The sequence below is a fragment of the Aphelocoma coerulescens genome, chromosome 2 (assembly GCF_041296385.1).
Source record: "Aphelocoma coerulescens isolate FSJ_1873_10779 chromosome 2, UR_Acoe_1.0, whole genome shotgun sequence".
Classification (NCBI taxonomy): Eukaryota; Metazoa; Chordata; class Aves; order Passeriformes; family Corvidae; genus Aphelocoma; species Aphelocoma coerulescens.
In genome coordinates, this window is record NC_091015.1 from 53367544 (window position 1) to 53389709 (window position 22166).

At 45.1% G+C, this 22166-nt stretch overlaps 1 protein-coding gene across 4 annotated transcripts; it reads right to left on the reverse strand.

Moving 5' to 3' along the window:
* Positions 1 to 4694: 4694 nt before the first annotated feature.
* Positions 4695 to 18791, reverse strand: CX3CR1 (C-X3-C motif chemokine receptor 1). Of its 4 annotated transcripts, XM_069005851.1 has the most exons (5): positions 16410 to 16853; positions 15083 to 15154; positions 9901 to 10027; positions 6277 to 6318; positions 4695 to 6162 (listed from the first exon to the last, which is right to left on the reverse strand). In XM_069005851.1, the coding sequence occupies exons 4-5, from the start codon at positions 6302 to 6304 to the stop codon at positions 5243 to 5245; spliced, it is 948 nt and encodes a 315-aa protein (XP_068861952.1). In that variant the 5' UTR covers positions 6305 to 6318; positions 9901 to 10027; positions 15083 to 15154; positions 16410 to 16853; the 3' UTR covers positions 4695 to 5242. The 4 variants fall into 4 exon arrangements, with proteins under 4 accessions (XP_068861952.1, XP_068861950.1, XP_068861949.1 ...); XM_069005849.1 differs by having other exon boundaries at positions 4695 to 6318; positions 9901 to 10013; XM_069005848.1 differs by having other exon boundaries at positions 4695 to 6318.
* Positions 18792 to 22166: the final 3375 nt, after the last annotated feature.

Below are 22166 nucleotides of genomic sequence, written 5' to 3' on the forward strand. Positions count from 1 at the left end.
CTTAACCAGTTCCCCATCCCTGGCTGGTTGTAGGCCATCAGCACTGCTGGTTGAGGCCCTTCCGGTGGGAAATGCTCCCCCTTGCCTTGTGCGCCAGCTACGGCCAAACTGGGATCTCTGTTGCTCAGCAATTGCCTGGGGCAAAGTGGGCGGCGAAGGGCCGTGAACAAAGGTGGTTCAACAACCTGCTCCAGGTGCGTTTCAGAGTTACCATTTCCTTCTGGTTTGCTCCTACCTGGTTGGAGACTGGAAAAATAATTGAAGCTGCAGCTCAGGGTTTCAAGGAGCTCTTATCTGTAAGGAACCGTCCTGGTCCGGGGCACAGGAGATTCCACGTGGGAGCAGTAGGTCGTGTCTGACACCAGGGGGAACTGTCTTGTCGGAGGTGCGTGGAGCCATCGCCCCTGCGCTGCCTCAGCTTTGTCCGTGTCCTCCGATGTGCTCCGCCCGTACGGGCTGCTGCAATCTCTGCTGCCATTTCTCTGCCTCTCGGTGCCGCTGGCTTTAATTTTAATGTAGCAAATTTATGGGCTAAACGCGAACTCCTCGTGGGCAAAATGCAGCTTCTCAGCTGCCTGCACTATCCTGGCATATTGGACCTATGTGTTGTGGGACTGTTGTGGAGCAGTGACAAATGCATGCAATGGATCAGAGACTTAACAATATGAGTGGGGTGGGAAACAGACTGTTCCAGTGACAGCTGCAGCTGGAATGTGGATAATATCCCCTGTATAGTGAAACAGCAGTGCCAGAGTCCTTGCTCTCATTCTCTATCCCATTCACTACCCTCTGCCTTCAGTGATATAAAGTTCATGTGCGCCTTCCTGATTGAAATATCATGGTTAGAAATTTGGTAAACGCAAACTGTTCTTCACAAGCAAACCATTTTCCTCATGTCCAATGGGGGTTATTTTACAGTATATCTTTAGGGAGAGGAATGAAAAATACAATACATTAACATTTTTGTGTCGAGTATTAGTGTAACAAGCAAAATCAGACAGGAACAGTCTGTGGATTTTTTTTCCCCCATACTGAAAACAATGTGTTAACACTTGCCCTGTAAAATGCAGGTCTCGAATTTGGGTGTGTATGGTGAAAAACAAGTTCTTAGAGTTGCTAATTAGGAAGTTCTGCTTAACAGTGGCAGCAGAATTACTGCCAACTTCAACAGAAACTGTTTGAATGTGGTAATTGTCAGAAACCAATCTTTAATAGTTAGAAATTGTTCTCAATTTTTGCTTTGACTACTGAACTTGAATTTCAAACTAGTAACTCTGGATGGCTCAGGTTTTCATTAGAATTTCAGGTGTCCTACAGAGTTAGGAAACTGAAGTGCAAACAGTAAAACTTCGAGCAGGACTAGGTATGTTCTTAACAGAGAAAATATTTCATTCAGTGACTATTTTAGAAGTGGTGTGTCAATGGCCCTTGGAAAAGTACGGCATCATGCTTGGGCTATAACTGCAGCAGAAAGAATTTACCATCTAGGACCTGAAAAAGCAACAGTGGGTAGAGATAGAGCAACTTCAGATTTTCTTTGAAAAATTCTCATTTGTTTTTTAATGATAGCAGGACTTGGGGTTTGCATGGATCAGACTTTTTCCCTTGTGGTCCTGCTAAGACAAGGGCTTTGTATCACTCACAAGATCTCAGTGAGGGACCTCACAAAGATCACAGAGACAAAATGGAAATGACAGAACTTAACCCATAACCCATTAATTAATTAATAGTTTCTCTGTGAAGAACATCATTAAAACTTCAGACTGCCCTGGGCCGGGACTTCAAATCCACTCCCAGCAAATGCTGAATCCAAAGGAAATATGTGGGTAGCAACTGGCTCCTTCTGATGCCAGTGCTGAAAATGACAGCTTTCACTGCTGAGCAATTTCCTAGGCCAATGTGATGCTTTGACTGGCTGCATTTCTGAGCTTTTTGTACAAGTTTTTTGTTAAAAAACCCAAGAATCCAGAGTGGTTAAAAAAAAAACAAAAAACAAGAAGAAATGTAAATCCTATTATTTTGGAACTGTGATGTTATATTTGATTGAGACAGATTCACAGTGGCACCTAAAAAATACTGATGTCCATGTATCTCCCTGCAAGCAGTTTGGCTGAATGTGTCTTGTTCATTCTATTTTTAAGTAGAACATGAAATACAGTTGTGAACCTGCCAAGGAAATTTGGATTCAGGTTTTATTAGTTCCTCAAACTGTAACCCAGCTGGAAAAAGATTTATGGTAAATGTCAGTGTGATTGACAAACAGGAAAAAAAGTTGATCATGATGAAAAATAAAGATGCAAAGATAGCTCATCACCCCTCAAAAGCCCAAAGCCCAACAGCCACCCCCCCAAACCCAGAGGTTTCCTCCCCTCCTTTTTGCACAACCAGATACAATTAACTGGAAGTCCAGTTCTTAAAGAGACATCAATGGGCTCTCAGACAGGCTTGAATGGTGCAGTGCAGCAAAGGGCAGCAATGCTGGTCTCAGCTTGCAGCTGAACCCAGACCTGGCAAAGTTTGTTACTTGCTGCTTTCAGAGCTCTGGTATGTCCCATGGAGGCTGAAGTTTTTTAAAGAATAGAAGTTTTTTAAGTTACAAGAATACTCTTCCCGCTAATACCAAAAAAAAAAAAAAAAAAGGAAAATGGTGATTTTGGTTTTCACTTGGGTTTTCAAAGATTTAGCACTGCTCCTGTGAGGAGGAACCTGCATAAACCAGTGGTTTGTTGCAGAGCCCAATGCCTAGAAACTCCGTAAGCTCTTCATCTCATACAAATGCTCAAATATTGGACAATAAAGCCATGAAAATAAATGGCAAACTTTTTATAATAACTTGCAAATACATGGCATAAAACCTGATAATGTCATGCTGGCAATCCTCGAAAGTATTCCATTGCACAGTGTGGCAGAGAAGACTGGAGCACAGATTGTCAGGAGGGGCCCTTGGCTTGGAAGTGAAGGATTTTTGCAGCTTGCAGAGGACCCAGGGCTGTCGAGGCAGTCTGACTCACAGTAGCAAGTCTGCCCTGCCAGAGGAAGATGCACCTGGGAGGAGAGGGATGCACTGTACTGTGACGGGTAGGATTGCTGGGGAACCACTGGGGAGAAGCAGCAAAAGGCTCCCTGTTCCTAGAGAGCGGGCATAAAGCTCTGAGTTTCCACCTTTCATTCTGAAGACAGCACATGGATTATATTTAAAGGAGCTTTTTACTCTTCCCACTCAGTAACTCACCATTGTCTGGAAAATCTAAGGGAAGTTAAATAAACCAAGTGCAATTGCATTGCTCAGTTTGGCAATCCACCGTCTTCAGGCTGACTTCATGCAGATAACTTCTTGTTTAGTCTCAGAGCCTTCCTCTTTCTTTCTGCACATCTTGACATTTCTTTAAAAAAACATCGTAAAAATACCACTTCTTAAAATACCTCTTTCTTGGGGGTAGGGACAAACAAAGTTGCCACTTGATTAGGCAGACTGAATTTTAAAAAATAATTTAATTTCAAGTGACACTTGTGCTACACTTAATCTTAGACAGCAAGTCTGGAGTGTGGAAGTCCACTTATAGCTGAAAATTACAAAATTGAGCATAGAGAATATATTTCCACCAAATACAAATTGTTTTATGAAAAGGGAGTTTGGCTGGTTTTTTTTAGTGTAGAGGGTGATGAATGTTCAGTAGCAAAAAATGGAATGTTTGTGTAATTATTGCCATTGGAAAATTGCTTAATGGACGCACTCTCCTCCACACATTTTTAGAAACAAGATGGTACTAGGGTCCACAAGGAAAGGCCCTACTCCTTCCCCTGACACTCTGAAACAACTTTTTTGTGTTAGTTCAGAAGTGAGAGAGTTACTTTGATTTGAAATATTACCAGTTCCATCAGTGCGTAGAAATAGGGTTCCACTCTCATGGACTTATTTTGTAAGATTGGTCCTTGATTTTTCCTTGTGAGGTGATCTCAGCTTCATTATTGGCAACAGTCCTTTTTCCATTCACTTGACTCTAGTCCACAGTGCCAACAAATCCTCCTTTGTTTTTACAGCAGATGATGACAGGGACGCCCAGGTAAAGGGCTCAGTTGTCTGATGGACATTTTTCACCCCCAGTGCATTGTTACTGCACGAGTAAAAAGGATATTTGGAAGCTGTGGAGTGCACGTGGGAAATGTGTCCTCTGGGATGCTTTAAGTCTGGGTACAGCTGAAGTTTTCCCTGGGGAAATCAGCTGTGGTGGGAGAGGCCCCAGAGCTTGAGGAAGGTTGTGGTAAGCAGCAGGGGCAAGTGGTCATTGTGTCCCCAAAGTTGTTGTCTGCGACAGTGTAGACACGGTTGTTGTTAACAACATGTAGCAAGCAGGGCATGGGTGTGAGGCACAGACTTACCATGCTCAGCTTGATCATGTTATGCTTGAACCAAGCACAGGGATACCCATACTTCTAATTCCCCTTGTTCCAGAGGGTGCTGATGTCCACTGGTCAGAGCCCTCGGGGATGTGCTGAGTGAAGGACTCCACCGAGCTCTGGCATTTGGCTGACGCCAAGCCCGTGGAAATCGGGAGATACACCCACTGGCATATCTCTAATCCTTGAAGCTAGATTAGAGATCCTTGCTCTGATTTATTGCATGCTGTAAACACAGGGTGCACTGCTGACACTAAACACATGTTCAGAAATAACTCCTTTTTAATGTTAAACAGTGGGACTTTATTACATAAGAATGTGCAGTTAAAACATTTGTTGCAGTCAATAACCACAAAATCACTTCCTTATGGATATATAGCATCAAAAATACACCTCTTTACTATGAAAAATATTCCCCTTTCCTAAAAGTCGGTCACCATTCATTAAAGAGATTTCTCCTCCCTTAAAAAATGAGTTTAGGTCTATGTACATCAGTATCACATGCACATACACTGACACATGCACAAGTTGCAGTGGTGGACCTGTTCAAAAGCTTCCTTATCCTTAAATTCTTCTCCACCTCCTTTTCTAGGCACGGAGCACTCCTTTTGTTTCTACTTTCCCTCTTCCTTACTCTTGATCCAATTCCATGTTCAACACTGACATATTGTACTGCTTTTGTTTTTAAAATCTTTACTGTTTTAGAATATTTAATGCTTAGCAAGAGGCATGTCAGTAATTCAGTGCAACCATTAAGGCTCTTCATACGGATAATGGCAGCCTCTCAGCAGTTGCTATCCCTGCAGGACACACATATTGATACATTTCTCCTTCCCAGAGCCTTTTAGACGAAAACAGAACCGTCCTGGTCGCTGGTGTTCAGGGTTATGTTGCTGTTCACCACACTTTCTGCATAACTAACTGAATGGGTGACCTGGTAGCGACTGCAGGGCCCACAGAAACACAGGAATGGACAGTACTTCAAGCAGACTTGATAAAGGTATTTCCTGAACTTTTCCCCAGCAAAGGCATAGATAAGAGGATTGAGACAACAGTGACTGAATGCAATGGTTTCAGTCAGGTGCATTGCATAGTCCAGTGACTTAATTTGGTTGCAATTTGTGAATAAATCATAGTGATTTAAAGTATCTAGAAAAATCAGTACATGGTAGGGGGACCAAAACAGAAAAAACACCATCACCACAACCAAGATCAATTTTATGGCTCGTGCTTTTTTCTGATTTTTGCAGGACAGGAGGGTTTTGATGATCCCACAGTAGCAATAGAATATAATACAGACTGGGATGAAAAAGCCAATAATGTTCAGCTCCATATTGCAGAACACTGGCCAGATGTTCTCCAGCTTCTGTGGGACAACAGCAATGCAGTCATTTTCTACGAGCTGGGAGAACACAAAATGTGGCACTGACACTAAAAACACTACTGCCCACACTCCGCAGGCTACAAGGAAGCCATGTTTTATTGTTCTGGATTTCAGAGAATAAGTTGCCCGGACGATGGCCAAGTACCTGTCAACACTGATAACAGTGATAAAGAACATGCCCCCAAAGAAACCAATGTAGTACAGCGAGGAAACAGCTTTACATGCAATAGTCCCAAGGGTCCATCCACGGACCGTGTTGGACGCCCAGAATGGGAGGGAGATCACAAAGAGAAGGTCAGAGACAGCCAAGTTCAGGAGATAGATGTCAGTGATGCTTTTTTGATTGCCTTTCACTATGGCAAAAACCACCATTAGATTCCCTGTGAGGCCGAGAGCAAAAACCACAATGTAAAATATTGGCAGAAATATTCTCCCAAACTCTTGGATGTCGATTTTATTGCAGGAGAAAGCATATTCATCGTAAGCGTATTCACCTGTTGTTTCTGCATATGCTTCCGTCATGATGAATTTGCTGGCTAGAGGCAAAATGGAAAGAGTAAAAATAAAACATTAGGGTGATCTTATGTGTGCTGTGGTAAAATACTGAGGGACTGCACCAAGCATGCTTTGGGATTTTGTCACTATTTATTTGAGAGAGGGTTGTATTACGGTGGAGGTGATGGTAGTTACGTTATGACAAAAGCCCAGGCTCTGCTGTTACGTGTACTTCACTGAAAATTAACTTTTTAGGATAAGAAAAAAATTAATGAGAATTTCAAGGGCTGTCACATAAGCCCCTGCTTATTGAAGTGCAGCAGGAGCAGCAGCAAGCTGAGATCTGTGCAGGTGGTGCATGCACCATGAGCAATGCAGGCGCTCTGCCAGTGTGTGGGGCAGTGCTTGGCAGGAAACAACACTTCACAAGTAACTGTTGAGCAGATTCAGTGCCTGTCAACACCCCAACAGCCGCATCTCCCCCACACGCTAACCCTGGGCTGGAAGGGTGGCAAGATGCCCAGTTTGGCCAGGCCTGAGCTGATGCTTGTTGACATGAGAGGAGCAAGTCTGCACTGGGACACTGCTGGTAGCCAGTGTATCTTCGATGAGGCTTTTCTAAAAATCTTCCTATGATCAAAAGAAGAGAAACTATATTGGCCCTTTTCCTCAAGCAACAAAGCATCTCGTGACTGTTCCTGCTTTGGCTGTGAGGCTGGAGCCAGGAATATGCCTCGACTGAATCCAAAGAGAGTATGGGGTGCAGGTGTGTGACCTCTGGCCTCACTGGTTTGCACGCCCAAAACCTCAGAGCACCTGTCAATTTGTCTGCTCTCCTTTGGGATGTAGTGTTCAAGTCTCTGCAAAGATTTCTGTTTGCAAGGAATCAAAAATCCTATAGGAGTGCAGGTGTTGCTGTATTCAGTCTGCTCCCTGGTTGGATAAAGAGCTTGTAAGTATCCATTACTTGCTCTTGCTGGAGGAGATGAAAGAAATGGAGTGTGATACACTGTGCAGAAGCCCAGGGCGATGATAACACGGCCAAACCAGCCTGTTAAAGCTGAGACTGAAAGAAAAGGTCAGTGCTAACAAAACTGTGACTCATAACTACCCCTTGGCAGTTATCACCGTCACAGTGTCACCATCTTCTTACAGGAATCCCCTGCTGCCTGTACAGAAGGGACTCAGTTCAGTGACCATAGGCTGTCTCTAATAGAGATGTTCACATCTCCTGTTAGTGGGTGGTGTAGTCAGTACAGCCAACAAACAGCAGTGCATCTCATCCAATGCAGGTCAGGCCAAATCTGCTTTCAGACAAGACAGACTGCTTTGCAGACTGCTGACCACACTGATGAAACTTCTTTTTCCAAATATAAGGCAAGCATGGACACACTGCTCAGTGGTAGGCGCTGATGGTTTATAGCTACCCTGACTCCTGACACGTAGAGCTAAGTGACTGGAATCCCAGCCTGCAGGTCCACATTTCACCAACAGCAATAGTTTTTATACCTTCTGTTTAAAATAAGCCATGCAAGATTAAACATGAAATAAAGATGTCCTCAGGTGTGAGACAGTTTCCTGTGACACGGTGGTAACTACAACAATCTTGCTACTGTGACCATAGCGACATTTTCTCCTAATGCCTCATTGCCAGAGTATTGTTTGTGCTGTTGGCTGTGAAGTTCTGGCCTCTTATTTTGTAGCAATATCTTAAAGAAGGTTTTTTTTTTTTTTTGTGCTGGTTTGATATTTAGGCTCTTAATTTTAAAATAACTTTTTAGTCTGAAAGTTCAAACCCTAATGAGAAGTGCCCTCAGACTAGAAAACGTTTGTGGTTTTCACAGGAAAAGTGCGCTAGAAAGGGCTGCCTCAGCACTGGTAGCTCTGGGGCATGGGCACCGTGTGGGGAAAGCTGTTTGCAGCAGGCAGCCACACCCATGGGCAGAGCAGCTCTTGCAGTATCTGCCCACTTGAACTGGGAGCCGAGTCCGCCATCAGTCTGTCCAGCCCTGTCAGCCCAGTTCAATTCTCCAGCCTCTGGAGACGAGGGATCTGTCACCAGCAGAGTTAAAGGGATGCAAATAGGAAAAGCTTAGGTGCTGGGGCAGAAGCGGACAGCAATTGCAAACAAGATACTTATTTTCTACTGGTGAGATAAAGAGTCGCCATCTCTTTATCTGCCCTGTTGAGTGATACAGATATGAGCAGGAGGCATCATACATAACCTCAATAACCCATCATTTTCTGCCTTCCCATCCTGATTTCTTTCTTCCTTTCTGAAACTAAATGTGTGCAGCAGAAGCGCCAGGGCACACCAAGTCTCTTGTGCCGAATATGTGTCACTCTGTCAGCTCCCCAGCTCCTTTGCCTCTGAGCTGGTATTGCATCCATCTGTGCAGCGCCAGAGCCTCAGCCTTTCTCTGCAGGCTCATGTGCTCCACAGCTCCTTCTTCACTCATGCAGAGGTAGCTGAGGGCTACAAAAGTGACTGACTGGAGCAGGAACACCTGGTCTGTGAGAAGACACTGGGTTTGGTCAGCCTCAACAAGAGATGTCTCAAGAGAGATTTAGGGAGAAGGTGTAAAGGTGAAGTAGACAACTTTCCTCAGGGGAATAATTAACAATAGCTGTGGGAAATCACTGCTTAATGTACTGAAAACAAATTTTTGCCGTGATGGTGCTCAAACACCAGGACAGGGCTCCAGGGAGGTTGTGGGTTCTAATCCCTGGAGATGCTTGAAACTCAGCTGCCCCTGCTCAGTGCATGGGTTTGAACAAGAGACCTCCATAAGTCCTGTCCTATCCTTGTGACTCTGTGGCAATTCCAGACAGAGGTCATGCTGTTTCTGCAAAGTGTCCCAGCTTCTTCTCAGCCGTGTAAGTTCCTGTTTCATACATGTCATTCCTGGTGTGACAGCCAGAAGTCTCATCAGACAGAGGGGAAAAATTGATCGAAGCCTGCTTTTATCCCCGTAACAGCTTTGCTAATTGTGCTGTCATCCAGAGAGGGCTGTTCGGTGGTGCTTGCCTTGACTGTCTGGGCTGTGTGAAATCCCTGCTCTGCAGAGAGGGAATGCACATTGCTTCACTCTCCTCTCTAAGAACCTCTTGCTATGCTGGTTTTTAACATGCTTGCTCCCTTAATTAGTATATAGAAAGGCAACTTGTCCATCTGGAGAATTTCCATATGTGTCTGTAGAAGTCACTGTGCTCTGTTGGACAGAGAGGATATCACATATGTGAGGAAATGCAGCTCCCACCAGGGCTTAGCCCTCAGGTCTGGCAGACCCCTGCACAGATTTCTGCACTGGCATTGCCTGGAGAGAGAGCTGGGCATGGGAATGGCCACCTTCTTCACTGGAGAACATCTACACAGGTGTGTAGGAGAAACTCCTGGACTTAGTGAAGTAAAGAGAAACATTGCTTGTGCTGGTATATTTCCTGAAATACCATTTCAGTCAGGTAACCTCCTCTAGCTCATTGATGAGGATCATTTATTTCTGCAGTAGCAAATTATTTCCTTTACCCTCGGATGAGTGCTTGAGGAGTCTGTGTTACCTACAACAACGAGAAGGGTAAGATTGTGTATCGCATGTCCAGGGGCAAGCAAGAACTGCACTTACCAAAATGATACTGGCCTTTGAATCTGCTGGCAGTCTGTGGCTTCTTCTCTCTCTAGCTCCTGGATTTCATATATCAGCAGTCACACAGTCATAATCTTCCACCACCACTCATCCTGCAAGGGCAATGCTGCCAGTACTGTTAGAATATTTAGCTCCTCTGACACCACTTTGCTCAGTTTAAACTGATGATACTCAGTAGGTGGGCTGCAAACTCCAAAAGGCTCCCAAAACCCAGCCCATGCTAGATAGGGATGTGTTGAGATGATATTGCACCTTAAAGAGAGAAACTTAGATCTGGCCATCCTTCATCCTTTCCTGCCAGCCTCTCTGTCAGCTGCTAAAAGTCCACTGCAGCACATGCTACAGGCTTCTCACTGTCAACTTCAATCCAATTTTCTCTTTTATACTTACAATAAATGTTCACCTAAGGGACAGAGTGAACTGAAGAGTGTAGAGGACATAGGAGGAGGACTGCAAGGCTTTGAGGTTTCTCCACCAGATATTTTCCCTTGCTGACTACAGGAAATAGTAGATTCACTTCTGCTTCTCATGGAACTGCTTAACCACTTTTCTCTCTCTCTCTCTGGATTTCCCCATCGATTTTGCACCTACTCTTCACAAACACTTCTGCTCTTAATCACGTTTATAGCTATCTCAAAGACCATAGTCTGCAAGACCAAGACCCCTGTTTCTCAACCCAGCTATTCCCAACCACCATGTGCAACCCATGTAATGCACAGGGAAGTGAAATTGTGAGAAGTCTGCAAACTCCTCTAAAGAACAGAAGTTGCTTTTCAATCTTCAAACAACACTCGCATCAGGCTGGGTGACACAAAAGGAAATCCTGTTTATGCATCTGATCTTTCCAGGTGTCATCCCTGGCACTTCAGCCAAGTGCCATGTTACAGGCTTTACTGCCAAAAAGAGGAAGATCTTCAAGCAGTTTGCCTCCCTGTGATGCCTCTCCTACCAAATTAAAAGAAGTGAAAAAACCAACCAAATCCAGTCTGCCAGAGGGTCACGCTTCAGATTTGCACAGTATGCTAATAAACGTTTTTCAGCCTCAGAAAGGTTTTCACACCTTAGTCAGCATTTCTGAGCACCGCTTACACTCTTTTCTCGTGCTGGCAAAACATGCTTTCAGTGCACACTGAATGGCCTGATGAATCACCTGGCCCTGGGAAGCTGTAGGCTTTGTGGGAACCCCTGTGCAACCCTAGGGGTGTATGTATATCCCTTTGTCACCCTTAGATCTGAGCTGCCATCACCCTACCCAAGTATAAATGCCCTTGCTTTTTCCATTTGCAGCTACACCCATCTGCTTCTTTCCAGCTGGTGGTTCTCAGAAAGAACATAGGGATGACCTCAGGCACCTTCAAATGAAATGTTGTAGCTATGGTGGCACTTCTAACACACAAAAGAAAGAGATTAAAGAAAATAACCAGAGCTGGGAGGGAACTAGAAGGAGATGGCCCAATGGGTAAAACTTAAACAGCCTGGCCAAGCATCTACCACACAATCATCTGAGTGCCACAGACACCTCCAACCACAAAATCATCAGAGTGCCGTGGACACCTCTACCCACGGTTTAGATGATACACCACCCAAAACTTCGACTTATGGGTAATACATTAACCAGAGATGGGGCCTAGTTGCTAGTCCTACGCCCACCTAGTTCGTGTAATTCACTTAGTTTATTTTTCAGAGCAGGGTGGTTCCATTCATAGACAATGGCCTCTGGAGTTGCTTGGGATCATGTTAGATAGCCAGGGCCAAAAGCAAGCCCATCCCAGCAGATGCAGTTACTTTAAATCTTAAATATCAGTCTTTTATTCGGTCCTGAAGTGGGGAGATGTTCTCCCTGTTCCTCCTCTACGTGCTGACCTTTGAAAATGGGAAGGAAAGTGAAAGGGCTGATCTAACCCAACCTTTAACCCAGGCAAAATGAATTTAAACTGTTAAGGGGCAGAGCGCAGCTGAGGCCAATCTGTGTGGCTTTATAGAAGAGGAGCTTTAACTTGGGCATCTGATGGGATTGCAAGGTCGAAAAAGGGGGCTGTGTGGGAAGAGTTGGAACTCTGATTTGCACTGATTTGGTTAACACACGTCTCCAGCCCAAAGCAAGGCCAAAGAAGCATTGCAATGGGATTTGGACTGGTTAGACATCAGATCTCAAAAGACAGACATCTGTGGAGGAAGCCTAGCCGAACTAGGAATATTGCTTGTAAAATGTTTGTGGAAATGACAAGTTGAAAGCCAAAAACTCTTCGGTATTTTTATCATTGCTCTGAAAGCAGATTGGCAATGAGAGCTGGCAGGGGCATGTGTTAAAAGAGCTCCAGGACTGGAGAGTGATTCAGACAATCTGGGTAATTCTGGTAAATCTGGCTTCTGGGTGATTCACATTGGCTCTAATGTATCCACATGTAACCAAAATGACACACTTGGGAGTTAAACAACATGGGCCATGTCTCAAGCGTGGGGGCATATCTGAAAGGAAACTTGACTGCAAGAAAAGCTGATGCAACCCTCAGATGTTAAAAGAGCTGCCAGATGGGGAGGAACAAATGACTGTACCATTGCAGAGCTTGATACAGGGGCTGTAGACATAATTTGTAACACTTGATTTCACTTTTGCTTGTGTTAATAATCTTGCTAATTATTTGAGTGGGATTAGCTGTCCGTTACAGTGATGCAGGGAAATTCAAACTAGAAACATGCAAGACAGGAATAAGATGAACATTTTTAACAATGAAAGCCTAATGACTGGAACAGATTTCAGGTAGGAAAAGGACATGTCTGAGGGTCTCACTTCAAGAGAAGGTATCGGTCTGGGAAATGGATTTAGGCCAGACATAGTGGAGAATATCAGCTGGAGGGTGCTGGGTTAGACCCTACAGCCCTTGCTAGGCAGGGAGGCAGACCAGGTTGGGGCACTTCTCTCAACAGCCATAACTCTATTCTGGTAATAAATGATGGAAAAAGCTAAACTGTCCTCTCCCCCACACTAGCTAGCTCAAATCCTGGGATGTGACCCCTGGAAGGAAGCAGGCTCCTGTGAAGAGCATGGAGTAGCTGCTGGCATTGCGTTAGCACTGAGGCCATAATGATGGCTGTGGAAAGGAAGCAGCACAGTTTGGAGATGTCACCAAACAGCCACCCTGTTGAATCCTGTGTGTTTTCCCACTTAACCAGTTCTTTTTTTAATCCTCTCTAGCTTCTGCGTGAGTGTGGTGTAATCCCACATGCTCCCTGCCCCTCCAGTTCTTCCTCAATGATTTTAAGGTGAGGAAATTCCTTTCTTTGGTGTTTCTTCCTTCTTCTGTCATTTATTCTCAGATCAACTGGACTGTTTCTGTGGCCCATCAGAATTCTGCAAACCCAATGATTGCTTTTCGATTTGCGTGATTTAGTTTATGGAGGCTTCCCCCAGTAATTTGAGGATAAGTTTTTTAAAAGCAAGTACTTCTCTGGGATGCTACATTATTGAATTTTCCAATTCAAGGTGAAGTTGAAGGTGCAGAAATATGATGCTGAGGCTTCAAAGGATTAGGCCACTTAGGGTATTTTAAGTAAATGACTCATAAATGGAAGCCGATAAAACTACTGCTGATAAAGATAAGACTGAATCTTGCTGAGGCTTTTGATCCCTTTACAACAGTATTTAGGTCAAAGATATTAAAAAATGCCACTTCCCTGATCCAATTCTACAGTTTTTTACCAATATTACCAACTAAATTAGAAGCAGACACCACTAGCTGAAGATGAGAAATATGTAAATCTACAAACTTAAACCAATAGTTTTTGGTGAAAAAATACATTTGAAAAGATCAGACTTTGATCATGGAAGGCAGGAGGAGAGAATTTAGAGTCCAAAATCCCTAGGGTCTCTCTCACCTTTGCCTAGGGCATTATAGCTTTGGAAAGTACTTTCTCAGTGATGCTCCATGCTCACCTGGAGGTAACTGCAGCACAGCAAGTAATCAGAGCACAAGATTTGTATTAGCCCATTGCATCAAAATTAGGTGTAGTCATGATTTATAAAGAAAACACAAAAACATGGACTTCTGGCTGTCTCTGCCAATGTCAAGGGCTTCATCACCCGTCTTTCAGAGCAACAACAGAGGTGTTATTTTGAACAAGACCTTGCCCTTGCCCCCTCAGTGCACTGGCCAGGCTGGTGGCCTCAGTCAGGCTGTTTGTGCTACCATCACAGCAAAGCAGGCACAGGGGACTGAACTCAGATGGCCTGGGCACATCCTGCCCCCAGCAGCATCCCTCCACGTGCTGGTTTTGTTGCCCCACCAAGAAGACTTGCTGTGAGCCAGGCAGAAGGGACAGCTGCATCCCAGCAGTGTGGGGTTTGCTGGCACCACGGAAAGCCCTGCCAAACCCCGGGCAGCTCACTGCTGTGGTTGCTGGTGTATTTATAGCAAAAGCTGAAGGTTTCATGGTTTCAGCTCCTTCCCTTGGCACTGGGGAGGACAAAGCCCCTCTGAAGCAGACAGGGTGGACATGCAGGAGCCTTGGTGCCTGCACACTTAATGGAGAAGGGAATAGGTTCAGGTTCAGGGCATGACCAAGTCTCTTGAGCACGTGAATCTGTTTCAGAAATTACTTAATGCCTTTAGGAAAGATGACCTGATAGTAGGACTCAGACTCCCACATCTCCCCTGCATCATAAAACTGAGGTTCAAAAATCACTGAAATTGTCCTAAAATTTGCATCCATGTCTCTCAGAGTGGTCCTGATCCTATGACCAGAAGCAAGGGAGCTCTGCAGAGCTTCTGCAGCCTGAGATGGTTTCCCAGCAGTGTCCTGCTCCCAGGACCAGCCAGGGGGTGGGAAATTAGGTAAATGGTGAGTATTGCTGCAGAGCAGTATTTATTTTGGTCCTTGCAGAGGCTGGGGAGCACTTTAACTCAGCTACTGGGGAAGCAGTGGCAGAGCTGAGGGAGCAGGGGCCCTTCCAAGAGCTGCCCACAGGGAATAGGGTGTTTGGGGTTGTCCTCTGATGATGGTGACTGGATGGTGACTGCCAGGATCAGGTTTTTTTATTTCACAGGTATTTCATCTAGCCTGTCAGTTCCCCTAATTATCCTTTCTGCTTGCACAGTTGCTCAGGAACTCTGTATCATTTTTTTTAATGTCTAGCTGACCATTTTGCCAGTGTTTTCCTTACCTGCTCTTCCTCAGTATTTATTTTTCCCAGGCCTTCCCTTCTGAAGCAGCATTCCAATTTCTTTTTTATTTTCTGTTGAAGGGACAGTAAAAACAGATGATTATTTGTAGCTAAGAGCACTGTTTGTACTTGTTTATGGTTACTACTGGCTCTGTCCTCTCACTGCCTTTATTGTGGCATCTATTTGCTTCCTGCCTCAAACCCATTTTTGTGATTAATAATTTCATATTTCCTCAGCATCTCTGAGAAATCTGAGAGGGCTCTCTAGCAGTGGGAACTCTTTTAAGTCATCTTCTCCATCGTTTCAGAGAGCAGAGCACATTACCCCTTTCTGACTGTGTATTGATGAGATTTAACTTCTGGAGTTGCCAGCTCCTTCCTGGGAAGATCAGGTTTTCTATGGGATTTACTCTCAAATTATTATGTGTTGTCTTTTGTCAAATTTTAGCCTTTTCTTCTCCCTTTTGGACTTTTTCTGCACTGCCCAAACCCTTTAAATTCATTGCAGTTGCTGTCTTTTATCCTCTCATCCAGTTCACTGCCTCTGGCTGCACTGCCTGCACACAGGGCTTGCCCCGACAGACCAGATTTTGGGAAGCACTGTTCAGGATCTGTGTTTATAACACACAAGTACTGAGTGGGTGGCCACCACTGTGTTACCCAAATGTCTCACCCAAACTGGCAGACACCTTTATATAACATCTTTCCTGTGGAAAACTGAGTCACAGAAAAATCAGGTATGTTATACAGAAATGTAAGGCTTTTCAAACGTCTTTAATTTCCATTGCTCTCTTGCTGGTCTGTCTGTATCAGATGCTTTCTATTGGCTCTACCAGATTTTCTGCCTTTTGGGCTGTCTTTCAGTGTCAGTGATGTTTTGGATGTTGGTTCACGGACCAAAACTAGAAGCAAGCAATGCTGGTGAGTTGTGAAATCCCTGCATTCATTGAACAAAAAACATCTAATGAAGTAGAAAGGCTGTATCTTCTTGGTCTGTCCTTCTGGGTTAATGTTGCATATAACTAGTCATATATCAGCATCTGCTAACCTTGAGCATTTCTATCCACGGTGAATATTCCTCTTACCACAAGATGCCACAAATAATTAGTGACCGAGTAAAATTTATCTGTCCTGCTTCACTTTATTAGCAAAAATGCTTCCCTTTCTACTTTCACAATTTGTAAACAGTACCCACATCATCTTTACCCAAATTATATATCATTTAGATTTCAAGCAGTAAGCAGTGAAGAATTTCTTTAAGTTCATAAGACACCATTTTGTTCGTCTTGCTCTGTCAAATTATAGGGAAAATATAATTGTCTCTTACCTTAATTCATAACTGCATTGAAAACCAATGTTTCCTTCAAGCTGAGCCTGTTTGGATTTAAATGTATGTTTCCTCTTCTCTAATCCTCATGCCTACGTGAACATGTTGGCTTCCTGGGCTGAGCTTCTTTGGGGCTGAGCTGAGAAAGTATTGATGTGCTGTGCTTGGGTTCTGCTGGCTTGCTTGTGAAATTTTGAAGTAGGAGGCAGCCACTCAAAGGGACAGAAGGGCTTACAGAGGACAGGACTTGCACAGAAGACAGAAATGCCTGATGTGCTTCATACTCAGCGTGTCAAAGCTGTCACCCCCTCAGTTCCTCCCATTCTATGCAGAATGAGACATTTTTCACTCAGACACAGTACGGTGTGTAGGAATACAAGTTTGGCACAATAGCAGGGACCTTGAGCAGTGGGGATGCAGGAAGCAGCACAGGAGTACAGGTATGGGACGGTAGAGGATGGGGCACAGGCTGGCACTGGGGAGCCCCACATCTGTACACAACTCACTGATGGTCAGCTAAAAGATGCAGATCTGGAGCTGGCAAAACTGGTTTTAGTGGTAACAGAGAGACCAAAATCAGTATCTAACATACATAAGGGGCACCACCTATAGTAGGTTGTGTATAGACCAGAGAAGAGAGAAGCTATTAGAAGCATGTTGGAAAACATATAAAAAGGATCCAAAGCAGATCCCAGAAAAAGACAGATGGAAAACCAGGGTGAACATTGCATTCATCCCAGGAAAGGACTGGAGATGCTGACAGCTTTCTCTGACACCTCACTTCACCACAACCACCCAGCTGAAACCACCGGCCTTAGGACCCAAAGGAGCAGGGAAAGGGTGAGCATAACACCAGAAACTATGTGTGTGCAAAAATTTAAACTGCAATAGTGTTCCTGTTTTTCTGTAACCAGCAGATCTAAACTGATAACAATTGGAGCCTTGAGAATGCCATTGCACTCACAATAAACTCCTTCCTCTACCTATACATATACTGTGCCTCCTCTTTGCCTGTAAACAAGATTTTATGTGTAATGTCTCTCTGCAGCCCAGAACCAGTGGAGTCTGAGGGTTTAAAATATTGGGATATTCATTAATCAAGAACCCTTCTTGACCCCTGACCTGAGCATCCTGCTCAGGGTTGCATTATGAGTGCAGCATCACTGGGATGCCGTGAAGCACATTGCCAGGCACCACTGGGGCACAAAAAGCTGTTCCTCTGGGGTGGAACCAGGCAGGAGGCTGTGCAGTGGGGTGTGTTACTAGAAACAGACACCACGTCTGGTTGGCTGCTGTACCAATACCAAGGCCCTCCAGCACACAAGGAATGCGGTCCTGGAAATAACCCCAGGTACTACCCCTGCCTCAAATGTCAAGGGAGATTAAAATGCCTTCTCCCCAAAGGCAGAGCTGTACTGTCTTCAGGCAGGCTGACCTTGGTGGGATTTTGGGGGTGAAGAATATCTCTCAGGTTGCCTGAGCTGTTGCTTGTGCATTGGTTAGCAAGTTGCCAGGCAAACACCTTCGCATAAGTTCAGTTCTGGTATTTCTGCTGATTACATTTCAGGGGTTTTTTACTGTGTTATGCTTTATCTAGCAAATATTACATCCCCAACAGCTACAATGTGATTAAGGTCAAACCATGGGCCTCCAACATCAGCCAAATTATACAAGTGATGTGAGCCAGGTGGGCCAGGAGAAGCATCTGTGGAAATAATCAGGGAACTGACTCCTGGTTAGGTGTTATCCAGGGACAGCAAAGATACACTAGTGGAAATAAAGTTTAAAGGTTAGGGAATTATAAAGGGCCAGAGCAGCAGATTTTCAAAACTCACCTTTTTCTCTGACAAGTGTCAGCAGACCCATCCTACCATTCTTTAAAAATAGATGCAAACCACTTTGCACTGTTTTCAGGACAACATCAAAAGGCTAATGGCTGGTTTCTTCCCACACCCTGAAAGTAGCATCTATGACTGCCAAAATTACACACTTCTAACTTTCAGAAAGATAATTTCTAGTAGATGGTACTAAAGAAACATTCTCATTGTGTGAGAACCATGAGATTCAGAAAGTTGAATGAAGGCTTCCTTGATGCCAGTCTGATATTATCAGAGCAGCACTGCCCTGTCTGCAGATGTGCTGTTGTTTGGAGGACACCAGCAACGATGCGAAACGACATGGACTCCCCAGGCAGGTGCAAAGAGGAATTGCTTTATTGCAAAAAACAGGCCTTTTTAAGCAATTAGCCCTTTATCAGTTGTATTCTTGTGAAGGACAACAAACGTAATTCAACCAACCACCATAAACCACGATGTGAACATGCAAAGGTTACATAACTTGTTTTCTACCTCTAATTCAGCTGAGTCATTCCCAGAGTCCTTTTCTTCTTAGCTGAAGTAGCAGGAGTGAGCCATGATTTCACAAGGGTAACAAAGCCCTCATTTTGTAAGGTTTTACTTATCTGCTACAGACACCCAAATCTAAATTTGTCTCCCATGTCCTCATGGGGATGATGAGGGGCTATGTCCCTCCAACCCCCACCTCCCTCAGCCTTGTAAAGAAGGCACAGATAATCCAGTAGGAGCTTCCCCACTGGGACCTGTACATGCTGAGCTGGTTTGCTGCTGACCTGTAAAGTGTGGGCAGAACCCAGACAGACACGGCCACCCTCACCCCGGTGGGCAGCCACTCCTGGGTCACCAGTACTCAGCACAGTACCTCTGGTGTAGCTCTTGGCAGGCAAAATCCTCAAGAAGAAGGGTCAGGACTTCCCATACATAGCAGAACAGGCTGTCCCCAGCCATTGCTTGCCTCCAGGTAGAAAGTACCTCCTATCAACAGGATTTCCCTTAAGGTGGTCATCAACCTCGTCCTCCTGTACTGCCCAGAATTTAACTGGAACTGAGCACAGAACAGGCTATTACCCTCAAAAAGAAATGAGGTTTGTCAAAAGGGATACCCATACAGGTTTTATCTGGAGACTTCAATTAAAGAGAAACCAAATCAAGCTGACTCACAGAGATCCTCAGCAGGTTTCCCCAGGAGACACAAAAGGCTTTCTGCTCTGAGTGATAACCCTAGATAAGAGTTCTTGCTCATTATCATGGTGTGCACTTGTAGTGCAATACAGACAGGTGTGAAACCAATACCACCTGAAAGACAACTGCCACATCAGCAATACCTCTGCTCTCCATCTTCAGCCTCTGCTCACACTCTGGCATTGAGGACATATCTCAGGAATAAAAAAGTCTGAGGAAGCTGCTGAGAAGACTTTCATTCTGGTCAACACATGATGGAGGAAAACATCTTTTGTTTCTGCAAGCTAAAATGAAGACATTGCATCCCTTGTAACCAGAGAGACTTTTCCTGGGGAGGGCTAGGTAGAGTGTGCTGCCTTCCCAGCTGGGAGGCACACAACAGTTTTACAGGAAGAAATCAAGAGTAAAGGATGTGTGTGTAGCAACACCGTGGGTAAAGAGGGGTAAATACCCTGTTCTTTTTATTGCATCTCCTTCTGAGTTGCCTTACAAATTTGAAAACTCATTTCTCTCAGTATCTGGGGAGACCAGCGGTACTTCAACACCACTGGCATCTCCTCCTGCTCTGTGGCTGGGCTGCCAGCTCAACTTGGGGAGGCAGGCTTTGGCACAGCAGTGCTGGCAAGTTCAAGCTTTGTGGACTAAAGCATTTGGTAAAGAAATGTCTGGCCTGAAGGATCAAAATGCTGCTCTCCCCAGCACACTTTGCTTTTGCTGCCATGGGGGAAAGCCTGATGGTGGTGATTTTCTACAAAAAGAGGCTCTCTTGGTTCTCAAGAGTTTCACTGGAGTCCCTTCCGCAGGGCCAATGGGGAACAGTAATGGCCTGGGGGTAGCTACTCCATCCCCCCAGGATGGAACCCCTGAGTCCCACAGGAGCTCTGTGGGGCAGAGCTGCCCTGCATGGCTCAGCAGCAGGACACACACCATAGCCGTGACTGCACTGACCCCTGCTGGACACTTTTTCTTTTAATGTCTTCCAAAACACTCGTATTTTCTGTCAGCTGGGCAGAGGCACTTCTGGAGGTGCATCCCTGTCACATCAGTGTCCTGTTCCTCCCATGCTGTCCTGCAGCACAGCCCACCCGGCAGCTTTTGGTGCAGATGTGAGCACCAGCTGCTCACACAGAGACACACACAAGCCTTCACAGAAGTAATTTCTGTGCCTCTCTTTTGAGAGAAAACCCATCAGAGGAAGCCTCATCCCTTCATGTCACTGTTCTGCAGAGATGCAAGAAGACAACTGAGCTCTGGTGCCTTTCCAGCCACGAGTGGGAGATGTATTTATTCTTCATTAAAAAGGTGGGGAGGCAAAAATTACCCAGAGTGAGGAAGAGAGAAGTTATCTCTAGGGATGGAAATGTTTCATCCTGATGGCTGGTGAAGGGAAGAGTCACAGAAGGATGAAAGTTTGCACACTTTCTACAAGCAGAAGGAGTGTGGCTCAAAGAGATATCAAAAAAAAGAGAAACATTTTTCCCACATTAAAAATGGCATGGAAGTGATAAGGGCATTGAAACAGTTCAGTGCTTCAGTGCTTAGGCTCACTCGTGCCTTGGTGACCACATCTGTGTTCCTGAGCTCCAGCTGCCACACTGATATGGTGCTGTCCTGCCCTGCAGAGATGGCAGAGGCTCAGCCAGGTCTCCTGCAGAGGTGTCCTCCTCCCCTGGGACAGGTGATGTGCCTGTGAGCTGCTCGGATCTGCCTGTTTCAGGCTGTACCTGAGTTACACCGATCACTCAGAGCGCATCGTGAGGCTGCACTGCTTGTGAGGTCAGCTCCAGCAATAACAGCACGACCCAAGAAAGATGGGAAGAAGCCTTTGTCTGGGCAATCACATCCCTTCCCTCCCAGGCTCATCCAGGCAGGAGGAATGGCTGCACAGCCACACTCCAGCAAGCTGCTATTCAAAATACTGAATAAAGAAATGCCTTTCTCCCCTCCTTCCCTCCTCCCCCTCCCCCCTCTCTCCCTTGTGCTGCTTATGAGAGCTGAAGCTGTTGGGTACATTTGCACCTGCAGGGCTGCAGCTGAGCACACATCGGGGCAGTGTGATGCTGGGGACACTGAGATGTGCAGGGATGGTGGTGCAAGATGTGCATGGGTAGAGAGACATCGTGAGAGAGGAGAGTGGAAGTGCTGCCTGCCTTGCACTGAGCATGGACAAAATACCCAAGGAAACCACCCAGCATTGCTCTTTGCTCTCAGCCCAGCTGAATACCTGAGCATTAGGGAACAAGACCCATTTTCTCTACTCCTTGTTGTATAGGAAAGGCACTGCCTTTTGGCAGCTGGTTTGCAAGTGTTTCTTGCTACACAGATCTCTTTACCTTGCTGAGTGCTGCAGCCAAGATTGGTGCTGAGTCAAACACTGAGGATAATCAATATTTTTCAGTGTCCTGGAAATTTGTGTTTTGTCCATCCTCACATTCTGCACATGTGTTTGCACCTTCTCTGAACTCAGGCATGTGGAGGATCACAGAGACTGCACATCATCCAAGGGTGCCAGGTGAAGAAAGGGATGAATGTCTTGGCAATGCAGACCCACATGTACATGTTGCACATTCATTAATGTTAGTGGGAAGTCTGCCTGGATACTGGAGTATAGTGAGGAAAAACTCTTTGCTGGGGTGACAGCAGATACTGTGGTTTGAGTGGTGGTACTTTTCTCTTTCATAGAGCTTGTCCGATGTGTAAAGTCTGACCCAGCTGCTGA